Below are 25,775 nucleotides of genomic sequence, written 5' to 3'. Positions count from 1 at the left end.
GGTGGAGGACACGGAGCCCCAGGGGAAGCTCAGAGGGGTAGGTGTTTTTACGGCCGCGTCTGCAACGTCCATCCCAGTCCCAGTGTCAGAGACCCTCTAGTCCCAGGCTGCACACCTGGAGTGACAATGGAAGGGAAGGGAATGGCTGTTTCTCGGCCACCTGCAAAGCCATTGCTTCTAAGCTCACAGGTTGTGTCTTACACTTGGAACTCCAGGAGGGGGGGCGGCTGTGACACCCAGCCCACGTCCCCGCACTGCCAGTCCTTGTCCCTCAGGGCTACATTTGCCCAGGGGGCTGGGATCACCTCTTTCTAACTTGCACAGAGGTGGCCGACCCACCTGCGGGGAGCCAGCTTAGGCAGGATTTGTATGGGTCCAGTATAGTCTTCTCAGCAGCGCTGGGAGAAGGCACCATTTTATAGATGAGGAAACTGAGCCCAGGAAGATTAAAAGACGTGTCCAGTGCCACATTGGTGATGTGTGACAGGATGGGGATGAGAGCCCAGGGCTGGCAGAGGTGACGGAGGAGGTGATGTGATGTACGGAGGAGGAGAATCAGAACCCCACATGCACAGACGCAGCACTCTCAGCCACACACTCAGTCACTCATTTGGAGACAGAACCAGCCACTGGGGACCTCACAGTCCCTCAGTCAGCGACACACGCACTGCACACACCCAGGCTCACACAGATATGCACACGGGCCCCGATGGTCACTGCACGTGCAGATGGCCCATGCACACACGTGGACACTGGGGTACTCACACGTTTACACTCTCACACACATTCTCCCACAGAATCGCAGACCCACATGCTTTCACACATTCTCCTAGTGACCCAAGGGACATATTCTGCTGTGGTCACATGATGGCCCATAGGGACATGCTTTATGGACGACTAATGGACAGGCCACACATGTGCTTAGCTCACCAGCCAAGCGGGAGCTCCCACGCAGTAAGAGAAAAAGTCAGTTTTGATGAGTGTATTTGATGAGAGAACTTGGCAATCAAAAAAAGTCACACAGAAGCAATTTTAATTTTCATTTCCAAGACAAAATTTACATAGGGTCTGATGGGTGGGTGGGGGGCGTTGTCATCCTTTTAGGCTATCTTTTGGGTTTCTAAAAGATCTGCTCAGATTCATAGGCACAACAATCACGTGAGGTCTCCTGGGCTCACATGTTTACCCAGCCCTGGGCGGTGTATGTGTGTGTGTGTGTGTATGTGTGTGCGTGTGTGTGCGTACGCATGTGCGTGCATGTGTGTACATGCATGTGGGGTGTGTGTGTACACATGCACACTCAGTGGCTCCCGGATCCTTGGGATGTGAGGAGAGAGAGTAGGAAAATTTCCAGAGACTCTGGATGTTTGTTCTCTGGCTTCCGGGGCCCTCCAAAGGTAAACAACTCTGGATGCCAGGCTGCTTTCCCCCAGGCGGGGTGGGTGGGTTGCGTAAGGAGCCCCACTGCCTGTGGAGTCCCACTGACGGCGACCCTGCATAATGATGCAGTGTGACCGAGGCCTATGGCCAGCTTCCTGTGGGCTCATGGGCCCATCACCTCCCCTCTCCGGGGCTCAGTTCCCCCATCTGGAAAATGAAGGCAAGGAGGAGGTGAGACTGGATGGCTTTCCCCTGGCGACTGAAATTGAGAGACATTACGGTCCTGGGGTGCAGAAAAGAAAACCAAAGCTGGGGAGGGGTGATGGATGAACCTACAGGGTCCAGGGTTCAGGGCAGGGTATGGGGCCCGAGAGTCTGCAGTCTCTTTCCACCAATGTCCCCTTACCTGGAGAAGGGCTGTGCCTCAGTGCCAACCACTGCTCCGGGTCCCTGCAGCCCAGCCCCTTGCTGATGTGCCCAGGGGAACAGTGCAGGGGAGGTGACCACTGGAGGACAGGATCAGAGGGGTAAAACTGTATAGCAGGGGCAGGGCACTAGAGCAGGCCAGATTAGGGCCAGGCCTAGAAGTACAGGAAGGGAAAAGAGAGGACATTTCAGTGCAAGAGATGGAAATGCAGGAGCCAAGGCCTGGAGGTGGGAGAGACGAAGGGGTGGGGGAGTAAGGTTGAAGAGTTAAAATGAGGCTAGAGCGTGGGGGTCAGTAGGAGCAGTAGTGACACCAAATCAGAAGGAACAGCAGTAGTGCTGTAGAGTGCTCAGAGCTTTACAGACAGCTCCCAACAAGGCCTGAGTGGTCAGAGCCTATCCCAGGGGCCCTGGGGCCATGACAGTCCTGCCAGGGAGGGATACAGTTAGATTTACTTTGACCAAAGCACTGCAGGAGAGGTGAGGGTTGGGGGGCAGCTCAGAGAAGTTTCCACCCTGGGGATGCGGTGGATGAGAGCCCAGAGGCAGGGGCATGCCCGAGATGAACCCTGCCCAGAAGAGTCCTCACTCCAACCCCCAATACAGAGGGCTATTTTTAGAAACAATAAAAGTGCTCACACATGCCTGCAGGGGCAGAGAGAAGGAGGGGGGCCAGAAGCCAGCACAGAGGGAAAGGGTGGACCCCACTCCTGCTTCCAGCTCTGGCTGTGTCTTCAGGGCTGGGGAGACTATATGAACCTGGCCAGTCCTGTGTCCCCTGCCCCTGTCCCCAGGCTCTCCTCTTGGCTCTTGTCTGTCCCTCTGCTTCTAAATCAGTCCTTGGCTGTCCACTCTCTTTCTCGTACTCCTCCTCCCCCCAGTATTTGGGGAACAGCTGGGATGGGCCAGGCCCTGAAGACAGAGCCAAATACAGTCATAGGACCAAGCAGTGAGGCTGTGGGAGAGACACCCAGCAGAGAAGAACAGACAGCAAGAGGGACAGACATGGAGAAGCCGCAGAGACTGACAGAAACCCAGAGCTCAGGACAGAATCAGGGAGAATCAAAGTCACTAAGCCCTTTCCCCAGGGCACAGAGTCTCTGGCAGCCCCCACGCCAATCCTTGATTGCACACCCTGGGGATAGGGAGCTCACCCCGCCCTCCTGCTCAGGCTTCTCCTTTGTGGTAGGACTGACTCACAACCGGCTTACACCCGCCTCCTTGTGGCTGCCCCCAGTGGCCCCCGGCCAGGAGTCAGGCACAGGAGAGGCATCAGGTGACCAGAGGACTGGGACAGCAGCGATGACAGGCATGGTGTTGATGTGCCTTGGGAGGAGGGAGTGACATAGACGACAGTGTGAGCCGTGGCGCGGAGGCACTATTGGCACTGCTATGTGGAGAGGCTGCCCACGGTGGGGAGGGCACAGGAGGAGCCCCCGGCCTGTCCTGCCTCCCTGAGCTGAGGTCTGCCTCCCAGGACCATCTTCCACCTCCCCACACGCAGCCCTTGCCTCCTTCCCTCTGCCCACCCTGGCTATTCCCGTATCCCCTCCTTTCCTGACCGCAGTCCCTGTGCGGGGACTGAGGGATCCCAGGGAATCAGGCCCTCAGAGGTCTGAGTGTTCATACAATTCCTGCCTTCCCTCCCCAACAATCTTCCCCTTCCCATTCTTCACCCCCAAACCTCGCCAGGGATCCAGGGGGGCCCGGGACAATCAGACGGGCCTTTTGCAGGAGGCAGGAACTAGAGGAGAAGCTGAGACTGGCTTAGAAAAACTCAGGGGCCCAGAAGGAGCTGGTTGTGAATACTGGAGGGGCTGAACTCATCGGGTTGGGGGGCACCCACAGTGTTGGGGGGTTCCGCCAGGACTGGGCTCAGGTGTATTCTACAGTGCACGTGTCTCCAGTGTGGCTCAGAGACTGGAGACGCGGCCCTGTTGGAGTAACAACTGAAGCTGGAGTCTGCGAAGGGTGGGAGGAGGGAAAGAAGGGGTTGGGGGAGGGAAAAGGGGAAACGAAGGAGGAAGGAGAGGAGGAAAAAGACAAAGGAGGACGATGGGAAAGGGTAGGCCTTCCTTTAGGCTTGTGCTCCCCAACTCCAAGTGGCCCCACTGCCCCACCTCACCCTCCCCATGCAGGAGGCTCCCTCTTGCTGCCAGAAGATAGGCTCTTCTCATCTGAACAAGACCCCTCCTCTCTGATCCTTAGCCTTCTCACCTATGAAATGCAATGGTCAAACAGGCACCTCCCAGGGTTTGTAGAACTAGAGACAGTGCATGTCCTTGAGTCTCAAAATATGGTTCGTGGGCCTTCAGCAGCAGCATTTAAGAATGTTCTGGAAATGCAAATTATTGGCCTCATCTCAGACCTACTGTACCAGAAACTGGGGGTGGAGCGTGATAATCTGCATGTTGACAAGCCCTCTGGGGGGTTCACATTCAAGTTGCAGAACCACTGGTGGGCACCTGTAGAATCACACAAGCAGGGCACTGACGTTTGAACTTGTCCAACTGTGGCCTGGGTCTGTCTCCTTCCGGTTCCTTCAGATCAGTCTCTCATGGGTCACCAAGCCTTTCTCCTCTCTTCTGCCCCTCGTCCCGGTCAGCCTTGTTGAGGGGAGGTCTGGACATGTAAGATCTTAGCCTCCTGGGCAGCCCTTCTCTGTGTATTTAAGGCACCATATGTGTTAGTGGCAGCTCCTCAGGCAGGTGGCAGGCAGCAGGCGTGGGTGGCGGGAAGTGGGGGGAAGGGCTGCCTCTCCCACTTCCTTGTAGAGTCTCCCAACTCTGCAGGGCTAGGCGTGCTGTGAGGGCTGTGAGCTCACAGAGTAAGCTTGGGGTACTTGGGCTCAGCCTGGGGTCAGAGGCCCAGCCAAAGTGGGTCTCCAGGAGGCCTCCTTTGGGGAGTTTTGCCAGTCACTCTATGGAGCATCTGGGCTTCAGGTGCTGGGCACAGAGACAGATGTGCTCCTTTGCCCGTGAAGACCCTGTTCTTTGGGAAGATGAAAGACTGTGTACATTGTCCACCAGAATGGGAGGCAGGAAGCAAGCGTGGAGATGGCATCTGCCTTGACACCCCTGATCTCTCCTGTCATGGCCACCCTTCTGGGTTCCCCCATTCTGTGAGTGCTCTTCTTTGTTCAGGTGCTCCCCCCCCCAAACACACACACACACACACCAAGTTCTCAAAGTGAATGCTTGAAGGTTTCGGGAAGAAGTAGGCAGAAGAGACAGGAGTAGGTGGAGGCAGCGCACAGGAGGGAAATGGCAGCAGAAGCCATGGGAGAGGAAAGAGGATTTGGAGGTGGGAAGAGACACGGAGACTCTCGGAAATAAGACAGGAGAGCAGCTATGAAAGAGATGGATGTTGACTGACGGAGGCATGGAAAGGAGAGAGATCCGCTGGGGAGATCGGAGAGACGAAGCCTGAGAGAGACAGAGAGACTGCCCCAGGGGGAAGGAAAGAGGAACAGAAAGGGAGAGGGGCTCCACGGTCCTGGAGGATCTTGAAGGACCCCCCCCTCCTTAGAAAAGAGGACACCAATGCCCAGAGAGAAAGGAGGGCGCCCTACCCTCAGGCCACACGGGAGGACCTAGCGTAAGCAGAGTTGGAAGGATCAGTGTGTATGGCCTGTCCCAGTAACACAGCTGAGTCTGGGAGGTTCTTGACTAATGGGTTTGATAGCATTACCTTCTTCTAGGCCGCCATGAGGGGCACTGGGAAGCTGTATTCCGGAGGGGGAGTGGGAACTCTAGCTTCCAGGCGGTGGGGAGAGCAAGAGGTGGGTTTATGGAGATAGGAAAAGACATAGAAACTCCTGGAGACAAGACAGGAGAAGAGATTATGACAGTGACACTGACCTTCACGAAGGGCATTGGTCCCTGTGCTGGTGGCACCAGAAAGGATAAAGCCAAGGTGTCTGGCTTCATAGAGTCCTAGGCATTACGGAGTTAGAAATAATTTAGGCCAGGCCCTCTCCCCTGCCCAAGCCAGTGCAGAAATGCTGACCCAGCCTCACTGCTGGCTCCAGAGGAGCTCTGATTCCCCTGGAACAGAACAGGCTCCCCTTTCTGGGTATGGTACCTGGGGTGAAAGACTAGTGCGTGGGGAGTGGCACTGTCTGTGGTGCTGAGTGCCTACCTCCAAACGCAGAGCTGGGGAAAGGAGGAAGGCTGCGTCCACCTATCATCCATCCGTCCATCCGTCCATCCATCCATCCATCCATCCATCCATCCATCCATCCATCCATTCATCTATCTACCCACCCATCTTCAATGAATTTAAACACAAAACCATAGAGCTATATGTTGCAGGAAAGACTCGTTTTTACTGGTGAGGAAACCGAGGCCTAGGAGAGGAAAGGGGCCTGCTAAGGCCACACAGAGCTTCCGTAGTCCATCTAGGACAGGACTGGAAATTGCTGCTTTTTTCTACACACCACAAACTCTCCCCTGGGGTCTGGGAAATTGCCTGGTCGTTATGATGACATTTATCCTGGTGCTTGTTCAAAAAAGCTTCGAGGGCAGGAAATATGACCTCTTTCACCCCACCCTAAGCCTGGGCTGTGTGTGTGTGTGTGTGTGTGTGTGTGTGTCTGCCTAAGTGCATATTTATATGTGCACTGCTTATATGGTTGCACTTATCAGTATGTGTGTGTCCGTGTGTGCATATATGTTGGGCAGTGGTTATGGGCGTGGCGATATATATATATATATATATATATATATATATATATGTGTGTGTGTGTGTGTGTGTGTGTGTGTGACACTTGTAGATGTGCATGAGAGCAGGTGTAGCTCTAGCTGAGTTTTCCCTTTCCTCTCCTTCTTAAGATTCCTGGGGCTCTAGCCCTTGACTTGAGTCTCATTAGTTCCTCTCCTGTGCCTCCCACCTGGGAATTTCCGTGTTTCCCATTCTCAGCTGCTCCTCACTGACTTTCTCCTCCCTTCACTGGCGCAGCCATAGTGCTCTCTGAGCCCCACCTCATGGGCTTTGGAATTTGAGCCATTTCCTTCCTGAGTTGATGCAGTGGAGGTGAGGTTGCTTTGAGATCTGGGGAAGGTTCCCTGGAGGAGGTGGCATTTCAGCAAGCTTTCAAGAAGCTTTTGTGGGCCAGTTATGAAGTGGCCCTTCCCAGCTGCAGTGCTACACCCAACACCCGTTACCCCTGGGGTGGGCAGGACAGGGCCAGGAAAGATGCCAGGCATAGAGCCCCGGGCTTCATCGGCCATGTCAGCATCCAGTCCGCTCTGACTAAGGATAGGAAGCCCCCTCCCTGCTGTTGCCCCAACTCTCCCCAAGTTTCCTATCCCATTCCCCCCTCACCACCATTATCATGCCCTTAGCCTGAAGAGTCACAGAAAACTGACCAATCAGAACAAAGGTCAGATGGGCACCCACCAATTCCAGTAAAGGACAGGTCAGGGCATCCCCCAATCCAAGTAAAGGGCAGGTGAAGGAGCCCACCAATCAGAACAAAGGACAGACTATTCTCTCTAAGCCCACTGGGGAGGGAGCTGGGGGTCAGATGCAGAGCACGAGCCAGACAGGGCCTGGAGATCCAGAGACTTGGGTTCTGGACCTGGTTCTGCCCTAACTGCCTGGCTGACCACAGCTGGGGCATTGCTTCTCTTTGAGCCTCAGTTTCCTCATCTGTCAAATGGGGAGACTTAGCTGTCCCAGCCCATGGCTTTGAAAAATTTCTTTGTTTACATCAGGGCTCAGCCCATCACCATCTCGGCCCCTCTTCTCCAACTTCCTTATCACACACATATCGAACTCCACTGAAAGGCAGGGTCCCTCAGCACTCAGCTTGTCCACCCTGGTCTCCAGCCAGGAGCAGACCTAAAGCAACACCACCTTCTAGGGCCCTGCCTTGGAAGCCCCAGTCTGAGGAGCTGGGTTGGCAGACTTGATTTCGGGATCGTGTGAGGAATCAGCTCTTCCTCCCCTCTCCAGTCTGCAGAATTGACCTTGAAAGGCCCCGATAGCCTACGTGTATATTATGCGAGCAGGTATTTCTGAGCTCTGGCTCTGTGAATCCGTAAGGAAATAGCTGCACCTGTGTGAGCCTGCGTGCATACCCGGAAGGTGTCTGAAGGCATGCTGGGTGTTTCTGTGAGGATGTGACGGCCTGTGGTTGTGTGGCTGTAGGTGTGGTGTTGAGGTGCACCTAAGGACAATTGTTCCAATGTGAGAGTTGTATTGCTTGGAAGCTGCAGCTTCTGTTCGAGGGCCCTCCGATCAAAATGTGTCTTCATCCTTGAGCATTGGGAGGGATCAAAGGGAGGCTGGGGGTTGGGGAAAGCAATGCTAAGTGAGCATATGGGGAGAAAGCCCACTTATCCCCGTTCCTGGGAACACTGGACTGGGAGGGAGTGGGGTGGGGAGGAAACTGAAGCTAAGAAGACACAGGGTGAAATCTGGAGCTGGAGTCTGGACGCCAGTGCAGGAATCCTCTCGGTAGTCTCTCTGAAAAATGGGTATTCTTACACACCCTCGGGGATGGGGAGCTCACTTCCTCCCTCTCTCCTGGTAGCCTCTGCCTAAGCCGCGTGGCTTTGCCTGGAAGAAGGTCCTTTATCCCACTGGGCAATAGCAGCCTCCTGTGAAATCTGATCAGTCTCCAGGTTGTCCCTGGGGCCCCAGAATCCAGCCCCCCTGCTCAGGACAGCCGGAGAGATTGGAGTCAAAGACTGAGACCTCTGGGTCTGCTCTGCTTTTTCCACCAGGCGCCCCTAGATTCTTCAGTCTTCGTCACAACTTAGTTTCCAGTTCCCTTCTTACCCTTGAGTCTCACCTTGTCTTCACCTGCGACACAATGCACTAGAGATGGTCTAATCTGCCTATAGAAGCCGGGGATCTGTCATGTTCTCTATTTGTGTTAATGGATCTTTATTACTATGGCCTGCAGTTTCAGCATTTTAATTTATCACCAGCCATACTTACACTAGGGCCTCATGCTGTGCTTGTGGTTCCCTACGACCCTTACCTCATATCATTTTCACGAGAATGGGGGCCAAGCCTTGTCTCCTTCATCCTATAGACAGTCACTTTGCTTCTTGAACACAGAGCCAGCCATCCACAGGGAAGACATCAGAAAGAACTTCCAAGGGCTAGTGGGAAGGGCACGCCGAGGGAACACTATGAGTCACGATCTTGCTTTGGCCCTGGATCCCGTCACATTACCTTTTCTTTGATCGCTGTGGCTCTGTTAAGTTAATAGAGCAAGAAGCAGAGACCTTTCTCATTTCTGTTCCGGCTCTCCAAGGACGTGGCCTGTTCCCGGAATGGGAAGGCTGTGAGGCAGTCAAGGCTGACTTCTCCTGCCCCTGCTATCTTGTCAGGGGCTGGCCCCGCTGTGTTTCTCCCACTTTGTGGGCTTAGCACCCGTTGGACTCTTGCTACTCCCAATCCAGCCCCTCACTAGGCTAAGACTGGATGAGACCACCACCCTCTTGGGGAAAGGGAGTAGGACCCAGATTCAGCAGACATTTAGCTGAGCACCTACTCTGTGGGGGTAATCTGGGAGGCAGTTTTTGAGTTCAGTTTCTCATTATCCTCGTATCAGCCTGTAGGGAGAGATAGTCACAGTTGCCTCCAATTTACAGATAGAAGACTGAGACGCAGTAACTTGACCGAGGCATGCACTGTTAATAAATAGTGGATCTAGGATTCAAAATTTGGGTGTTTTTTTGTTTGCTTGTTTTGCTTTGTTTTAGTGTGGAAGCTTGTGCTTTCTCTGCTAAGCCAGAGTGGTCCTTGGCTAAAGGATAAGAGATCTGAGGTTTGACATGACCTCTTGATTCACTGTGAGTTCTTTGCTAGCTAGGTCCCTGGTCCTTTTCTGAGGCGCAGCTTCCCTATCTGTAAGATGATGGGACTTGGACATTCTAGGGCCTTAAGACCTGTTGGATGCTGAGATCCTAAGATCCTGGGATTCCAGGGTCTGAGAGCCTTGGGCTCTGGTTTAAGCTGGGAGTTTGTGCTCACATCGGGTTGCCCTGGCCTGCCTGGCAAAAACCCTGACTGCCGTTTCCTCTCTTCCAGGATGCTTTGCTGAGCCTGGGCTCTGTCATCGACATTGCAGGCTTGCACCGGGCTGTCAAGGAGGCCTTCTCAGCCGTGCTCCCCAGAGTGGTAGGTGCCTGGCTTCACATTTCCTCCACCCCCGCCCCTACTTTTGCCCAGTTTTTTGCTGTACCTCACATCACGTCAAGAAGGAAGGAAGAGGCGGGGTCCCTGCCCAGAGGACTCTTATGGGGAAGTGAAGGGTTTAGTTGAGTGTTCAGAGAGGGCTTCCTAGAGGAGGAGGGCTGAAGCTAAGCCCCAAAGAATGAACTTACAGAGGAATTCTGGAATGTCTAAGACAGAAGGGGCCTTTGAACTTAACTGAGATCATGTCTCAGATAATAGAAGGGATTCACCTAGGATAACAGCCAGGACATAGTGGCATGAGGTGGACTTTGTAATATGTACAGCAGGAGGGGTTGAGAGCAGACTTGCAAAAGAACTTCTTTGATGCCAGGTCTGGAAGGTGCTGGAATGGGGCTCAGCCTTGATGAATGGCTCTGTGCTGAGTTAAAGTGTTCTTGCTGGAGACAGGAAGCTGGACAAGATGACCTCTAGAAACCTTTCAGCTTCTCTCTAACCTATTCCAACACCATGGATAAGGTTGAAGATTGGGGCATGTGGAAGGCGGTTACCTGGGCCATGCTCGCCTGGCCCAAGTGTCTTGGTGAGGATACTGTGCCACTCTCCAGCTGCACCAGGCTGCTCCTCAACCTGGCTCCAACGGCCACTGTTCATACTCTAGGCAGTAGAATGGATAAACTGGCCCTCAGGACCCAAAGCAGCAGTGTCTCAATTGTCCCAGATAGAGGGAGCAGGGGACTATCAGTCTGGGAAGGGGCTTCTGACCCAGCCTAAAGGGCATGGAAGCCTTCCTAGAGCAGAAGATGTCTACACTGCATCCCCACAGCCTGTAATCAGGACTTTACTCATACCATCCAAGGGCAACCTCTGCTCCAGGAAATCAGGGTAATTCCGAAGGTGATTCCGCCACCCCCAGGGCCCATTGTGTCTGAATCTGCTTGATGGATGAACCACCTGAGGCCCATAGAAGGTGGGTGCTTCCCCCAAGGTCACCCAGCATGACGGAGACAAATGGGGCTTGGCACCTAAGCACACCCATTTCCTCTCCTCAACTCTGCTTTCTCAAAACCTAGAAGTTCAGAGCCCAGGAAGAGGGCTAATGAGTGAGCTTTATTGAGCATGAAATTGGAAGGAAGTGGGTGGTGTGTTGGCACCCAAAAATAAATCCTTCTGGAGAAGGATGGAACTGAGGCAATATCTGACTGGAGGTGGAAAAACATCTGGAAAGGAGAGGGTTTGGAGGTAGGCAGGTCAGTGTCCGCAAGGCCACCCCGGTCCCCTCTGTGGCCATTGAGGCTGTTCTGGGTAGGGGAGGAGGAAGTGACGGGCCAGGTCTTCACAGACAGGGTGCCTAGTTGTGCCAGCATAAATGCCCTGCACTGGATTCATTGTATCCCCAAAGCTGGGGGCTGGGAAGACAGCTATGGTCCAGGGGCTAGGTTCCTGGAACAGTGGTAGACACATGCAAGAGATGTGTATGAGCTAGGGAAACCCTGACTTTGGCTGGATTGCATGGAGGGGCTCAGCCCCACAGAAGGGTGGGGAAATGGCAGGTCTGCTGTGGTCCCAGAGGAGGGGGTGGGGGAGCGGCTGTCTCTCAACCCTCCCCCGCCCGCCTTCCCCGCCCAAGTGAGGACAGCCGCAGGCATCTGGCTCCCTCATCAGCACCCATTGTAGCAGGCAGCCCCAAATGCAGATGGTGCTGATGTGTCTGAAACGGTTCCCTGCTTCTCTCCAGTAAACTCAGCTAATTTTAACCCAGGGGGCTGAGAGTGAGGGGGTGGGAGACAGATGGACATCCGGAAGTGACGTGAGGAGCCGTCCTCCTTGCCTCTCTGTCCCTGGGTCATCCACCCCGCTCTCTGCCAGGGCAGGACTCTCTATGTGACCCTAGGTACTGTGGGGTCTCTTAACCTTTGTGACAAATCCCACAGGCCCCTCCCAGGCTGCTGAGAGGGCAGGACGCTAAGAAGGAGACTGGAGTTAGATGAGGAGTAGGTGGCCTCCCTTTTGCCGCTTTCTTCGTCCCTGAGCTCACCCCCTAGACCCCTCCTCACCCAGGAGGACAGGGCGCTGCAGGCCTTGCCTGCGTCTGCCCTTCCCACTCCCCTCTCACTCAGGCCGTGTCATTCCCAGCCCACACCACCACTGGGTCTGGCTCAGGTTCTCTGGAAGGAGGACTGGGCTATCTCCTGGGGGGTGGGGGAGGGTGGGGGCTGGCTGGGAATACGCAGGATTGTGGATACTCACAGTCCCAAAAGGCGACTGCTTCTGCTGAGAAGGATGGCACACTTACTGAGGGTCGGTCTGCAACACCTAGCTCCAACGTCACCACCTCCAGAAGCCCTCCTGCTGCCATCAACTGAGAGAAGAGTCCTCCATTGTTCCACTGCGAAAACAGTGCCCCTCGGGACACTTAGCTGGGCATGTGGGTGCCACATGGCTGGGGCACAGCCGCCCGTGGACATCAGTGACATCTGGGTCTCCCTCGTCACACGTAGTGTGGACAGAGAAGACGCTCTGCAAGGCTGTGTGCGGAGCTGGCGTTGGCTGTCCACCCCTGAGGGAGGACATGGAGATTTTCTTTGCCTGTGGGTCAGTGAGGGCAACTGCTTCTTCCACGACATGGCCTGGTACTGAGGCTGAGACTGCTCTGGGCCCTTGGGGAGGTTGGATTGACAAGGCAAAGACTTGACACGCTTTGATCTCACACTAGGGAGTGATCATTCCATAATACAGATCTGCTCCTGTCTCTCAGGGCAACCCCCCCACTTCCAACCAGCAGCCGCCCCTGGCAGCCTCCCCCGGCTTGGTTTACAGGCCCTTCCAGCTCAGCGCCTTCTAACCCCAAGCCCACTTCCTGTGCCCCCTGCCCTCACGGTCCATTCCATAAATGTTCAGTGCTCTCACACCTGCATACTACCTGCTACTCAGCCCAGAAGCCATTCTTCTGTGCCTCACCCATTCCCTGAATGTGTCTAATTCCCACTCCAGTTACAGCTTTAAGGTCACTTCCTCCAGGAAGCCTTCTCAGCTTGGGTCATGGCGTGTGGTTTCTTGTAGAGTTGTTTGTGTCTCCAAGGTAGGAGGGAAGCTTCCGGGGGCAGTTATTGTTTGCTGAGGCTGGAGTCGTGGCAAGGAAATACCCTGGGGTGGGGGTGGGGTATTTGTCCGCACCTTCAGCCCTTCAGACTCTCTCCCTAGGGCCTTGGATTCGGGGTGATAGGTAAGAAAAGCCAGCAGGATCATGGATCTCTGCCTCCCCGGAACTCCCTCCAAGAGGAGAAGGTGGGGTGCTAAGTTCCTAAGGGAGTTGTTTTCCACCCTGACTGCACATGAGAATCTCCTGGGGAGTAAAAACAAACAGATGCCTGAGCCCACGCCACAGGGCCCGTGACTGCATCGCCCAGGCTGGGACTGGGCAGCAGGTGGGCCTCTCCACAGGGCCTGACCAGTGCCTTCTGTCCTAGGAGACCGTCTACACCTACCTGCTGGACAGGGAGTCCCGGCTGCTGTGTGAGGACCCGCCCCACGAGCTGCCCCAGGAGGGGAAAGTCCGGTAAGCCGTTCTCCACTCCATTGCCCTGTCGCACGGTCAAGGACCTCAGGCCCGGGGCGCCTTCCAAGGTCATCTGGTCTGACCCTCACATCCGACCTTGAACTCATCCTCCCTGACAGGTGGAGCTCCTTGGCCAGGTCATTGAGTCCAGTACAGAGGGGAGAAACAATGTCTGGGTTGGGGGAGTGGACAGCACAAGGGACGTCTCGGAACTGTAGCCCTCGGACGTCAGGGCTACAGTTTGTCAGTTAGAACCCAGTAGGCCATGAGAACTGCCTGGGAGTTTCTCACGGAATCACCGAACACGGAAGCAGTGCACGCTGGACCTACAGGAGCCCATGGTATCTGAGAACAGGTTGCTCCGAGGCAGCGTCGTGCTATGGGTTCTGGAGCTTGACTGCCTAGATTCAAATGCCAGCTCCCTGGTTACTAGCTTTCTAACCTGGGCAAGGTCCTCAGCCTCTCTGTGCCTAGGTTTTCTTGTTTGTGAAATGGTGACAATGATAGTACTTATCTCATAGGGTTGTTGGGCGGATTAAATGAGTTTAACACATGCAAAGCACTTAAAACTATGTCCATAATGAATGCTAAACGTCTGCTTTTGTTTTCATTACGCTAGAATGTTGGAATGACTGACTTTAGGAACCTGGGCTCCGTGCCCTCTGGTCTGAGCCTATTGAATTCAGCCTCCTTATTTGCCAGATGGACAAACATCATCAGATGTATCCACCACCACATACATGGTATGAGGCACAGCCAGGCCTGGGACAAGTCTCTTGGCTCCTGGCCCTTCAGGAGACAATGAGGGGAAGTGGAACTTGTCAGATGAGAAAGTATTGATGGGCAGGAGTGCTGGTCCAGAGGAGGTCAGGGCATGGAGGACGTGCTCACTGCCTTCTAAGCACCGCAGGGCCATCTGGGGCCAGGTGGAACTGGCTCTGGAACTGGAGGCTGATTGGACACTGGGAGGCACGTGTCACGGGAAGGCAGAGCTCCACTCTCTGGGGCAGAGCTTTCCCAACAGGCCAAGAGGTCCAGGGCTGTGGCTTTTTCAGGTAGTAATTAAGGCTGGCATGACTCACCTTTCACAGAGGCCGTGGAAAGAACTGCTGTTGAGTGGTGCTGGAGGTCCTGAGGCCCCTCTTGTCACTTGGCACCCTGGATTCCTGGATGTTGGTCTCTCTCCTGTGGATGGGGCTGGTGCCTCTCCAATAGCCCAGAGCCTGCCCACCTCCTGTTCTCCCATTTGCTTTCCCATGCGGTGGGTGGTAGGTGACATTTCCCCCCGGCAGCGTCTCCTGACAACTCCTCCCCTCAAGGACTGTGTGAACCAAGACAGCCATGCCCCTCTCTGGCCTCTACTGTTCCATCTGTAAGATAGGACGAGACAGGGATGGAAAGTCTTTGGAATCTTAAGGAAGAAAAAGAAAAAAAGCTATAATGTCCCCTTTTCTCCTGTCCTGATTCTCAAGAACTTTGTTTAATGTGAGCTTGCCCCACCCAGGAAGTTTCCTCAAAGCGCTGGGAAGGTCTTCCTGGGAGAGGGATGCAGGAAAATGAGCTCCAAAGGTGGAGAGAGCACCCTGCAGGGTTCACTGTTTGTCCCTCTGAGCCTGCAAATGCCCCCCTCAGGCTTTCTGCTGCTGGGTCTGCAGGCCAGGCATTCTGGAGGGGGCTCCGAGCCTCTGGATGGGCAGCCCTTTCTGTATCCCCCGACCCCAACTGCTTCAGACTCAGTGAAGCCTTTGGAGATGGTACAACGACAAAAAAAGACAATTAAGAGTGAATGTTCCAATGTAATTAGCCCAGAGTTCAGTGGAGATGGGGAGGCGAGTGCCTGCTGGGAGGTGAATGCCTGCTGGGAGACAGGGCTCAGAAATCCTAAGAGGCTGAGGAGGTGAGCAGGGTGAGGGGTGATACATCAGGGGCATCCTGGGGACACAGAGGTCAAAGTTCATTCAGACCAGCAAGGATTAGGGGTGAAATCTGCGCTCTGTCCCCAAACCCCACATCTGGTGGTGAGCCCACCTCCTTCACTAGGGCTGAGACCTAGGTATGTGGGGGAGGGAAGAGCACTGGAATGGGAGTCAGACAGGCCTGCATTCTGGTCCAGCCCCATCCCTTACCTGTCCCTTTCCAAACTTGTTTTCCTATCTATGGAATGGAGACAACAGACAACAGGATCTGTCTATTGGCTTAGTGAGTTAATAGATGGTGCTTAGCGCAGCGCCCAGCACACAGCAGGAGCTCAGAGATTGTTGGTGGCCCTCTAGCCCCAAGTCCCGACATATTTACTCAGTGGATGACCTTGAGAAAATTACTTCCCTCCTGGCCTCAGTCTCTTTTCCATGGAAATGGGTGGGGTTGGGTACAGGCTCCTTTCGATGGTGATCTCTGTGGCCCTGGCCCTATCAGGAGGCCGAGGCACCTGCCCCAGGCTGAGGTGGAGCCTGGGGCTCTGACAGTGCCCAGTGCCAGGGCTGCTCCTCCGGGAAACCCTGGAGGGCAGGCAAACAGTAGCAGGTGTGAAGTGGAGGTGGATCATAAAGACAGATAAGGGCCAAGAGGAAGGGCAGAGAATGGGTGAAGGCAGAGGTGGGGAGGCAGGGTGGAGATGAGATGGACCAGCCCCTCCTGCCAGTGCCCCTACCATGCTGCAGGCTCACAGACACCCAGTTTCAGCCCCCTAGTGTGTTTCCTGCTTCCCTGTGCTCACTGTGCTCTCTCCTCCCCTGCAAAGTCCTTCCCTGCCATCTCCATCTCTAGCCCACTTCGCTTATCTTCCATGGTCCACAAGGAGGCCCTCTAGGACGCCTGCTCCATAGTTCCCTGGTACTAAGGAGCATCCAATTTTCTGAAAAAGTTACTGGGCCATAGTGGCCTCCCCAGGGGTAGGTCTAGCCACAAGCAGAACCCTGGGCTGGGAATTAGGAGATCTGGGATCCAGGACAATATGGCCACAATTACAATCTCATGAGATCTCTCTGGGCCTCAGTTTACACTTCTGTGAGATGACAGGATCCAACACTGATGTCTGAGGGTTGGTCCAACTTTGGATTCTGCAAGGGGCCTCAGGGCTGGAAGGGGGAGAATCCTGGAGTGCTGCCTGGGCAAGGGGCTTCTGGAAGGCGTCACCTCCTTCTCCTTGGTGTCCCACCTCTTATCTCCCAGCCTTTTTCAGTTCCCAGCCTTGCTGCCTTCCTCTTCTTATTGTGTTTCCCACCATCTTAAAGCCTCTGATTATCCTGTGCTGAGCGCAGCAAAACGGGGGCCTTTCAGCTGCAATAGAGACACCGCCCAAACCAGCCCCAGCTGGTTGTCTCCCTCCACTACCACTTAGGGGTCCCAGCCTTTGAGAAAGGTCTTCCTCAGGGCTGACCTGGTCCCCTTTCACTGCAGAATCTGTCTGTCCCTCTGATTTGTCTCGAGGGACACAGGGAATTGTTCGTCCCCGTCTCTGGAGTCTCACACTCCAGGAGAGGGAGAGGCATGACTAGGTTCTGGCCTGAATCATAATTTGTCTCCCAGATACATAACAGGTCAGATCAAAATTGGGGAGGTCAGTAAAAGGGAGGAAACAACACCAAAGAAGGGCCTCAGAGGAGTAGAAGGGGGCCTGGGTGCCCAGCTCTTCCCAGGCCATTGACCCCACCAACAGAAAGCCTTTCCTTCTACTCATTCCACTAAACAAATAGTTGTTAAAGGACGGTACCATCATAAAATCCACACCCATTCCTCTCTCCGCTCTGTGCCCATCTGTCTTTATCTTCACCTGGGCTGATCATGACCACCCAGGCGCCCCGGGCTGAGTCATTAGCCTTCAACCTGGACAGCTGGCCCTGGGGTGTGGAGGCCCCTCACCCTCCACCACCAGCCTGGCAGGGGGCAGGGGTGGGTGGTGTCAGCAGGGGAGAGGAGGCAAGGTGGGGGCTCTGAGTTGAACGGAGAGTCATCAGGGGTGTGAGCAGTGGATGAAGCTCCCACCCCCATCTAGAGGGGGGACAGAGGTTCTGGAAAGGGCGCAGCAGAGGAAAAGGGCTCACATGGGGGTGGAGTGAGGGGAGCATAGCCTGGTACAACCCTGCCTGGGACCATGGGATGTGGCTGGGCCAGGGAGGGCAGGTTGCAGAGCAGGGTGCCAACTGTGGGACCCTGGAGGGTTGAGGGTCCTTGGAGGCCCCAGCACACGATGAGAGGTCTGGGCCCAGTCAAGGCTGACCTGCCCCAGCCCAGTCTCTCCTCTGCTGCCCAGGGACTACTGAGACTATGGAACGGTCTCTGACACTGGGTTTCCAGTCTCTCAGATTCTCCCTCTCTAGTGAGTTTTATCTGGCAGCCAGCCATCAAACTTGACCTTGACCTTGCCCTGCTCAAGTCCATCCTGGGGTTTCCACTGCTCTCAGGACCAAGCCCCCCTCCAGTCCTGCTCCTTGCTGTCCAACCACACCAGCCTCCTTGCAGGTGGACCATCCAGTAAACACATTCTTTCTCTCCTCCAAGCCTTTGCACATACAGTTCCCTCTGCCTGCACATCCCTTCCTGTCTGCCTTGATAACCTCTGCATGTCATTTAGGACTCAACCCAAGCCATTTCTTCCTCCAGGAAGCCTTCTCTGACCCCCTTTCTGTTCTGCACCTAGGTAGGCTGGGCTCTCTCTCCCTCCTTTTTTCAGAGTCCTCACTCCCTGCGTTTCAGCATGGGTCTGCCTGGCAGTCCCCACACGACACTGGGACTCCTGGGGTCAGACATACGTCTGACTCCTCATCTCACCCCTCAGCACTGAATCTGACCCAGAAGGACCCCCAATAAATACTTTGTGGAATGAAAGGGTTCACAAAGAATGTTTCCATACATGTTTTAGAGAAAACTTGCTCTGGCTCTGGTATGGAGGATGGATTTAAGGGACCAGACGGGAGGCAGGAGACAAGGGGAGTGGCTGTTGCAGGGTCAGGGGAAAGGTGGCTCTGTTTAAGCTGGGCAGTGCCTTGGGAATGGAAAGCAGGGGACATTTGTGAGAGATGCATGGGGGATGACTCACCCATTGGCTGGGGGTGGTGAGGAAGAGGGAGGCAGCTAGGAGAGTTTGTGGGCCAGCCACAGGGACCCCGTGGATGACTGTGATACTTTGGGGATACTGGTGGCAAGGGTAAGTTCAGATTAGCACTGGGTACCTTTGGCAACCTCAGGGACATCTAGGGAAAGCCTCCAGGAAGCCCTTTGGTATCTGGGGTCTGGAGCTCATGAGAGGGGGAGCTGGAAAGTCTTGAGTCCATGAGTACAGGAGGAGTTCTGTGTAGAAGAGAAGGAAGGCTGAGGGCAGGGCAGGGCAGATTTCTTCATCAGGGTCTCTGGGGAGGGCGAGTAGAGGAGGGAGAGAGGCCAAGGCAGCTCTGGGCTTCCGGGTGTTGGAAGTGGAGAGTCAGGGGGTCAGTGAAATGTAGCCGCCTCTCTCACTGACCAGCAATGCAGGCACTAGCTCCACCTTGTGGCTGATCAGTCACCAGACTGTCCCAGGCCAAGTGTCTCCCCGACAGGAGGGAGTTTGGCCCAGAGTCACCAAGGCCAGCCCCTGCCTCCATGCAGCCGCAGCCTTTATCAACTTAGTTACCAGGAAATGTGGTTGCTGTTGCCCTCCTATTTCTAGATCCCTATTTCTTCCTGGGGTGGTCGGCACAATCACAAAGCCCTGACCTGGAGCCCAGCACACCCGGAAGCTGGTGTGTCCAGAGTGTGAGGGCTGGAAGATGGTTCTTGTAAATTCTGAACCAGAGCCCAGGAGCAAAGAGGTCTGGTTCAGAAGGTGTGATCTTGACTGAAATGCTCACCCTCTTCGTTTCTTGATTTTTATAGTGGCGATGACCTTCTGATCTGAAGACTTGCAGGCCGCCCCCTCTCTGTTCCTCATCTGACCTTTGCTGGGCCCCCCTTAGTGACCCCACATGCACATTCTGAAGTTCCACCTCCCTCCCCCAAGCTTCTCTTCTCTCCAGATCATGCAGTTCCTATAAACACAATTAAATGGAGGCAGCATGAGGGATGAGGAACCCGGGACAATTAATCATCGGGGAGTGACATTTGGTGAAAAATCAGGCACTTAATTAAACAGGAAGAGCCAGAGGCAGTGGGGGATGGCGTGTGTGGTGAGGCTAGAGAAACTCATTCTTCCCACGTGGACCGCCCCTCCCCTCCATCACACCTATGTCCTTTGCCTCCTCGACATTCATGCCAAGCCCCTGTTGGAGACTCATAACCCATAAGGTCTTTAGGAAGGTTCAAGTATACTGGTTAGGAGTGTGGGCTCTGATGCCAGCTGCCTGGGTTCAAATCCTGGCTCTATCACTTATTAGCCACACGACCACGGACAGGTTACTTAACCTCATGGCACCTTATCAGTTCTTCCACCTGATGACATTGAATTCAGAGGATTGTTGGGAATTCTGACTTCATCTATGTAAGTTGCTTGGCCTGTACATGGGACAAAGGGAATGTGTGACAAACTTTAGTTATGACGATTATCTCTGGATTCCCCCTCCCGTGCTTAGCACTGAACGTAGCTCTCCCATGGTTTTTCTGAGGAAAATGATGGTTAGCGCCCTGCTCTCTTCCACCCTTGTTCTCCCTGGGAGGCTCAGAGAGGTTAGGTCACTTGCCCAAGGTCAAGTAGTAGCCGAGGCAGGATGTATGTAAGCCAGGCAGCCTCACTCTGAGCCCTTGAATTCCTTGCTCTGGGGATTTATGCTGGGCCCTAAGGGACCTTTCACATATCTACCAGCAAGAGGTCCCACAGGCCACATTGTGGCTGCCTGCCCCTCTGCAGGGGGAGTCAGGGTCCCCGACTCTTAGTTTTGCTCTCCTTGTGTTGACTCTGCAGCTGGTCACCTTGTCCAGTTCCTGGCAGACGTGCAGGGCCCAGCCTGGTATGTGTGCCCAGGCCAGGGCCTGTCCTCTTTGATCCAGAGGCTGAGAAGTAGGATCATGTCCTTTTTTCAGAGAGGCGGTGATCTCCCGAAAGCGGCTGGGCTGCAATGGACTGGGCCCCTCCAACCTCCTGGGGAAGGCTTTGGCTAAGCTGGTGGCCCCGGTGGCTGCTGACACCCAAGGTAAGGGCAGGCCAGAAGCTGGGCAGGGGCAGGGAGGACTGTGACCCCTGCTTCCCCGGTCATGTCAATTTTCTACCCTTGTTTTCATCTCTCAGTCTCCTTTTTTCTTTTGCTCTGTATTTGTAGCAGTTCCTCCATCTAATTCTCTCTCTATTGTGCTACTAACCTTTCCGAGCCTCAATTTCCTGATCTGTAAAATGGGAACCACAGAACCTACCTTGTAAGGAGGAGCAACTAAGATAACTCATGTTAAGGACCAGGCACCTACTAGGGCTCTGTGACCAATGGCTGCAGTGAGGATGTGTGTGCCTGTTTCTAGATGGGCTGTAGCTGTTGTCATGCTCTCTCTGTCACTCTCTGTTTTTCTTCTCTTCCTCTCCATGTCTCCTGTCCGCCATGTCTCTGCCTCGTGTCTCAGTCTCTCTAGGTCTCTGTCCTCTGTCTCGATGTGGAAAGTGCACAAGACTGGGAGTCAGGAGACCTGACTTGCTGTGTGATCTTGGGCAAGTCACTTCCTCTTGCTGGACCTCAGTTTCCCAATCTGTAACATAGGGGTGCTCAGCCTTACCTACCTCCCTCCCTCTTAGGGTTGCTGGGAGGATGACAAGAAAGTTGTCAAGTGAGGGGGTTTCCTCCTTGCAGGGGTCATTGCTGTGGTTGTTTTTGTTGCTGCCTCAGGACGCCCCTCTTTCTCTGGGTTTCTGGGTCCCTCTGTGTCTGTGTCCCAGCCTCTCTCTGTCTCTGTCTTTGTCTCCCTCCCTGGGTCCCGGCTCAGTACCTCTGAGCCTCACTGGCCCCGCAGGACCACCTCATTGCCCTCTCCCCCTCAGTGCTGGTCATACCGCTGGTGGAGAAGGAGACTGTGGCTGTGGCAGCCGTCATCTTGGTAAGAACCCTTGTGGGGTGGGATGGGGAAGGAGAGAGCAGGGGAGGGAGTGGTGGGTGGAGACTGTCTGGTGTGTGTGTGTGTGTGTGTGTGTGTGTGTGTGTGTGTGTGTTGAGAGCAGCAAGTTGGGCTGTAGTGGGAGGAAATGGGGGTCTGGGAGATGACCTTATGGATGAGGCGGTGTTGAAAATCTTTTTCTACCTAGGAACAGAAGGGTTAGCACCCCCAAATCACCATTACCTCAATAGGGGCAGACTTTCGGTGTGGACGGATAAGTAAGTTGGTTTTGGTACACCCAGGGACTCCTCCGAGCTCATTAAAACAGAATTAAAGGTTTCTGAGGCGCCTGACCTTTCCGGAGCTGCTGGCAGGGGAGGGCGGTGGGAGTGGGGAGCACAGCGGGGAGAGCAGGGGAGAGGAGAGGAAGGAAAAGGTACTTGGCTTGGTCTCCTCAGCGGGCGCCCCATCTGCCTGACTGAGGGAGCAGCATCCCTCTTGGTTTCCCCGCCCCCGCCCCCAGCTTCTGTTCCTGCAGGGAAGGGATCTGCTGCTGGCACAGAGTTCTTAGTTCTGCTTCCCTCCCCTCTTTTCCCCCAGTCTGTGCCAGAGCTGGTCTCTGCAAAGGGGACCAGGGCTCAGGACAATGTGCAGAGGTGGGCGTAGGAGATGGTGGCTCAGTTGCTCACCTTTGTTGAGGGAAAAGAGTCTGGGGTGTCAGGTTCCCGAGAAGGGCTTCCTGGGGCTGTGAGGGCTGGGTCAGAAGAGAAGCAACTCCTCCAAGGGGATGACATCTAGAAGGTTGTTCATTTTGTGGGCAGGAGGATGGTTGCCATGACCGCTGTTCACGTTGGCTCAGGTTGGACCAGGAGTCCAGGCTTCAGCCTTCTCCTGGGAGGAAAAGCCTGGGTGTATGTATGTGTTGTGTATTGGGGAGGGGGAGGGGTCATATCGCTTGAATTTAAGTCACCCTAGTAAAACCCTGCTCTGAGCCCTGCTCCAGGCTGGGTGCTGGGGCAGAGAGAGGAGTCAGACCCTTTCGTGCCTTCCAGAGGCTCAGAGACACCCTCAGACCACCACTGACCAAAAGAAATAAATGCTGCTAGCAGGGGCTCTGGTGGCAGAGGCTGGAGCAGCAAGGGATACCTCACATGGGAGACAGTATTTGAGTGGGTTTGGGGGCATGGGTAGAGGTCAACAGGCAGAGAAGAAGGGAAAGGATAGTCTAGGCAGAGGAAAGAGCATGAGCAAAGACAGGGTGGAGAGCCGGGATGGTGGAGTGTTGGGGGAAGTGTGATCCTGGTGAGGCTGAGCACGTGTGGGGTGCATGCCGGTGAGCAAGAAGCTACCAGGGCTTTGACTGCCAGGAGAAGTTCTCAACAACCGTCCCCTCACCTTCTCAACCACTCTGGGCAGTGAAGAGCCCTTGCAAGGTGTTTGCATTATTCCTGGTCTGCCTGTCCTCCAAGCCCATGCCTTCCTACTCAAGTAGAAATGCAGCTCTCAGTGTGGCCTCCGTCATTACAATGGGGCAGCTGGCAGGTGTGTTCAGGCCAAACAGTGGGGCTGGACGCAGAGGTGGGGGCCTACAAAGAGTGCAGAATTTTTGCTGCACGTGCTTAACAATGCAGAGAGTCATGCTGAACTGAAGGGTTTAGAGGTAGATTCTCCAGTCAATTGAGCACATCCAGGAACAAAGCTTCCAAGATGCAGCGCAGAATTTATAGAGCTCGTGGGTGGATTAACCCACACATGAGCTCTCCCTGCCACGCTGATGGGATCCTTACCGAACAAGAGCAGATTGTTCCTAAACCAGAAGAGGAGAACGCACAGAAGGAAAAGATCTCCCAGAAGAAACTGAACAAGCAAAAACTTAGGAGTATATTCAGCATCAAATAAATGCTAATCAAAGTAAAGCAGAATACAGAAAGATTTGCACTTCAGGACACCCCTCCTCCCCGTGTATACACACATGTCTGACAGATCCTGTCCTGCTGCTCCAGCCCGGTGCTCCTGGGGCCACAGGTTTCCACATCTTCTGAGAGGCCGCCTGTGCGCCTAGACCTCACAGCTGCTATCAGGTCCCAAGAGCACAGGGTGCAGAGGATGCAGGGGGCGATCCGGGGCAGGTCTTTTGGGAAAGGCTAACTCACCAGTTCCTTTCTTTCACGCCCCACTCACCTCTCTGAGTCTCTGCTCTTGGTGTTCATCAATTTCTCCAACCATCTATTTATCCATTCATCTGTTTATCCATCCATCTATCCATCCATCCATCCATCCATCCATCCATCCATCCATCCATCCATCCATCCATCCATCCATCCAGCCAGCCAGCCAGCCAGCCAGCAATGGAAGACGTATTTCTCGAGCATTGCCAGGCACCGCAGGTACTAGATGCTGCGAACACAGTGGCGATGGGGACAGACCAGATAGGCCCAGCTTTCACAGCCCATACCATCTAGAAGGGTGAGGGAGACAAACAAGGGGACAAAATGAGAATAGAATTGCAAATGATGGCAAGTGGTAGCAAGGAAACCTAGGGAGCCCTGCAAGGAGTATTGGAGCCTGATGGAAATGCGGTCAGTGGAGGACTTTCTGAGGAATAAACATGCCATCCAGGTGTGGAGAGCTGCCTGGCTGAGTTCTCGGCCTCTGCCGCTCGCAGCGCCAGGCACCTTGATTGCAGATTCTTTGTGTGGAAAGAGTCTTTGGCTCTGTTCTTCAGCTCGGGGATAATAAGTCCCTTTGAGGAGTGGGCGGCTCTTGGTCGCTGGCATTTGATGTGTGATTTGTGCCCACGCTTCCCCCAGCTGTGCTAGCCACGCTGGCTCCTTACATGGGGATGGGTGTTCATGCGATTAGAGATGTTGAACTTGGTGAGGGTGAGCGGTGTGGGGGCTGTGCTGGGCTCTCAACCCCCCCCTTACAGCCCCAGTGTTCACCACTGTGTGCTGCCCCTTAGATGTGTCCCCTGATTATCAAGAGTAGGTGCAAGTGTGTGTTTCTATGAGTGAGCAAAGCGCCATGTGTAAGTGTTGGTGTGTTTGCATATGGAGGGACAGAAGTGTGTGCATGGCTTGTGGGTATGTGATGTGCACATGTGGGTGGCATAGACACTGTGGTCACACCCACTGTGTGGGTGTGGCTGTCTGTGAGTCTGTGACTGCCCTGCGTGTGTCTGTGTATGTGCGTGCACACACACCCGAGTGTGTCCCTGAGCCAGCGACAGTGTGAGTGTGTGCTGGGGTACTGAGCCTCTTCATGAGAGAGTGTACGTGTGTTTGTGCACGTGCTGGGTGGGGACGGGCTGAGGTAGCCCTGGAGTGTGTGCCGGCTTAGAGGGACGTGCAGAGGGCTCCACAGTTCCTTCCTCTCCCCCGGCCTTCTGAGGCTTAGTCAGTCTCCCAGCTCTGTACTGGGACCAGGCTGTTTTGGCAGCCCAGGAATTGGTTGCTCCATAGCCCTAGAGGGGTCCCAATCTTCTCTTTTCCTGAGAGATGGGTCCAGGTAGAAGGAACAAGAAGGATGTCCCCCCCCCCCCCATCTACCAGCAGTAAAATGCCAACATGGTCATATAAACCACGTGTGAATGACCCAGCCTCTTCTACCTCCCTGTCCTGTCAGATGGAGCCTCATCCAGAGCTTAACCTCCAACACCGTCCTTGGTGGCCCAGGCCTCATCCATGTCTTCCTGCCTCCAGTGTTGCTCCCTCCAATTCACCGTACACGCTGTAGGCCACGGCCCTCACACTAAAATCCAATTCCTTAGCCTGGCACTCAAGGTCCTTCCCTCTGTGGCGACATGGATCTCACTCCTGCCCAGATCCTCCTCTCCTTGTACCACCTACTTCCCAGCACGGCCAGGACAGCTCCTGCCTGCAGTGTCCCCTCTCTTCAGGCTCTACTTGTCTTCCCCATGCTTCAGTGTGGGTTCTGCCCCCTCCTTCTGAGCTCCCACAGTCTTTAAGTTCCCACCCACCCGGTCTGCTTCTCCTTCTTCCTCAGGTATGAGGTTCTGCACCCCACCCAACTGCATCCCCCACTCCGTCCCACCCCAGCCAGATATGAGCTTCCTGGGAACCTACTGGTCTCCTCCTCTCCATCTGCTCCTGGCAGGGAACCTAGAGCAGGGAGGGGGGCTGCTGAGTGGGGAGGGAGGATGAAGGAGGGGACCCCAGTTCAGTCACCATGGGGTGCCCCGTAGGTGGTGAGCAGCTCTGAGTAGGCACCAGATGCTGGTGGCAGGCCTGCAGTGGGTACCCAGACTGCCACC

At 54.7% G+C, this 25,775-nt stretch overlaps 1 protein-coding gene across 6 annotated transcripts in view; it reads left to right on the top strand.

Annotated features, from left to right (window-relative positions):
* PDE2A (phosphodiesterase 2A) overlaps positions 1–25,775 on the top strand; it is an 88,342-nt gene that overhangs the window by 47,440 nt on the left and 15,127 nt on the right. For all 6 annotated transcript variants that reach the window (XM_081061764.1, XM_081061766.1, XM_081061763.1 and 3 more), the window contains 4 exons: positions 9,856–9,945; positions 13,431–13,519; positions 20,510–20,619; positions 21,450–21,505. In XM_081061764.1, the coding sequence (XP_080917890.1) occupies positions 9,856–9,945; positions 13,431–13,519; positions 20,510–20,619; positions 21,450–21,505 (345 nt within the window). The remainder of the gene's footprint in view (positions 1–9,855; positions 9,946–13,430; positions 13,520–20,509; positions 20,620–21,449; positions 21,506–25,775) is intronic.

Source organism: Rhinolophus hipposideros, assembly GCF_964194185.1.
Source record: "Rhinolophus hipposideros genome assembly, chromosome: 10".
Taxonomy (NCBI): domain Eukaryota; kingdom Metazoa; phylum Chordata; class Mammalia; order Chiroptera; family Rhinolophidae; genus Rhinolophus; species Rhinolophus hipposideros.
Note: the sequence above shows the minus strand (reverse complement) of the source record. Positions and strands in the feature narration are given on the sequence as shown.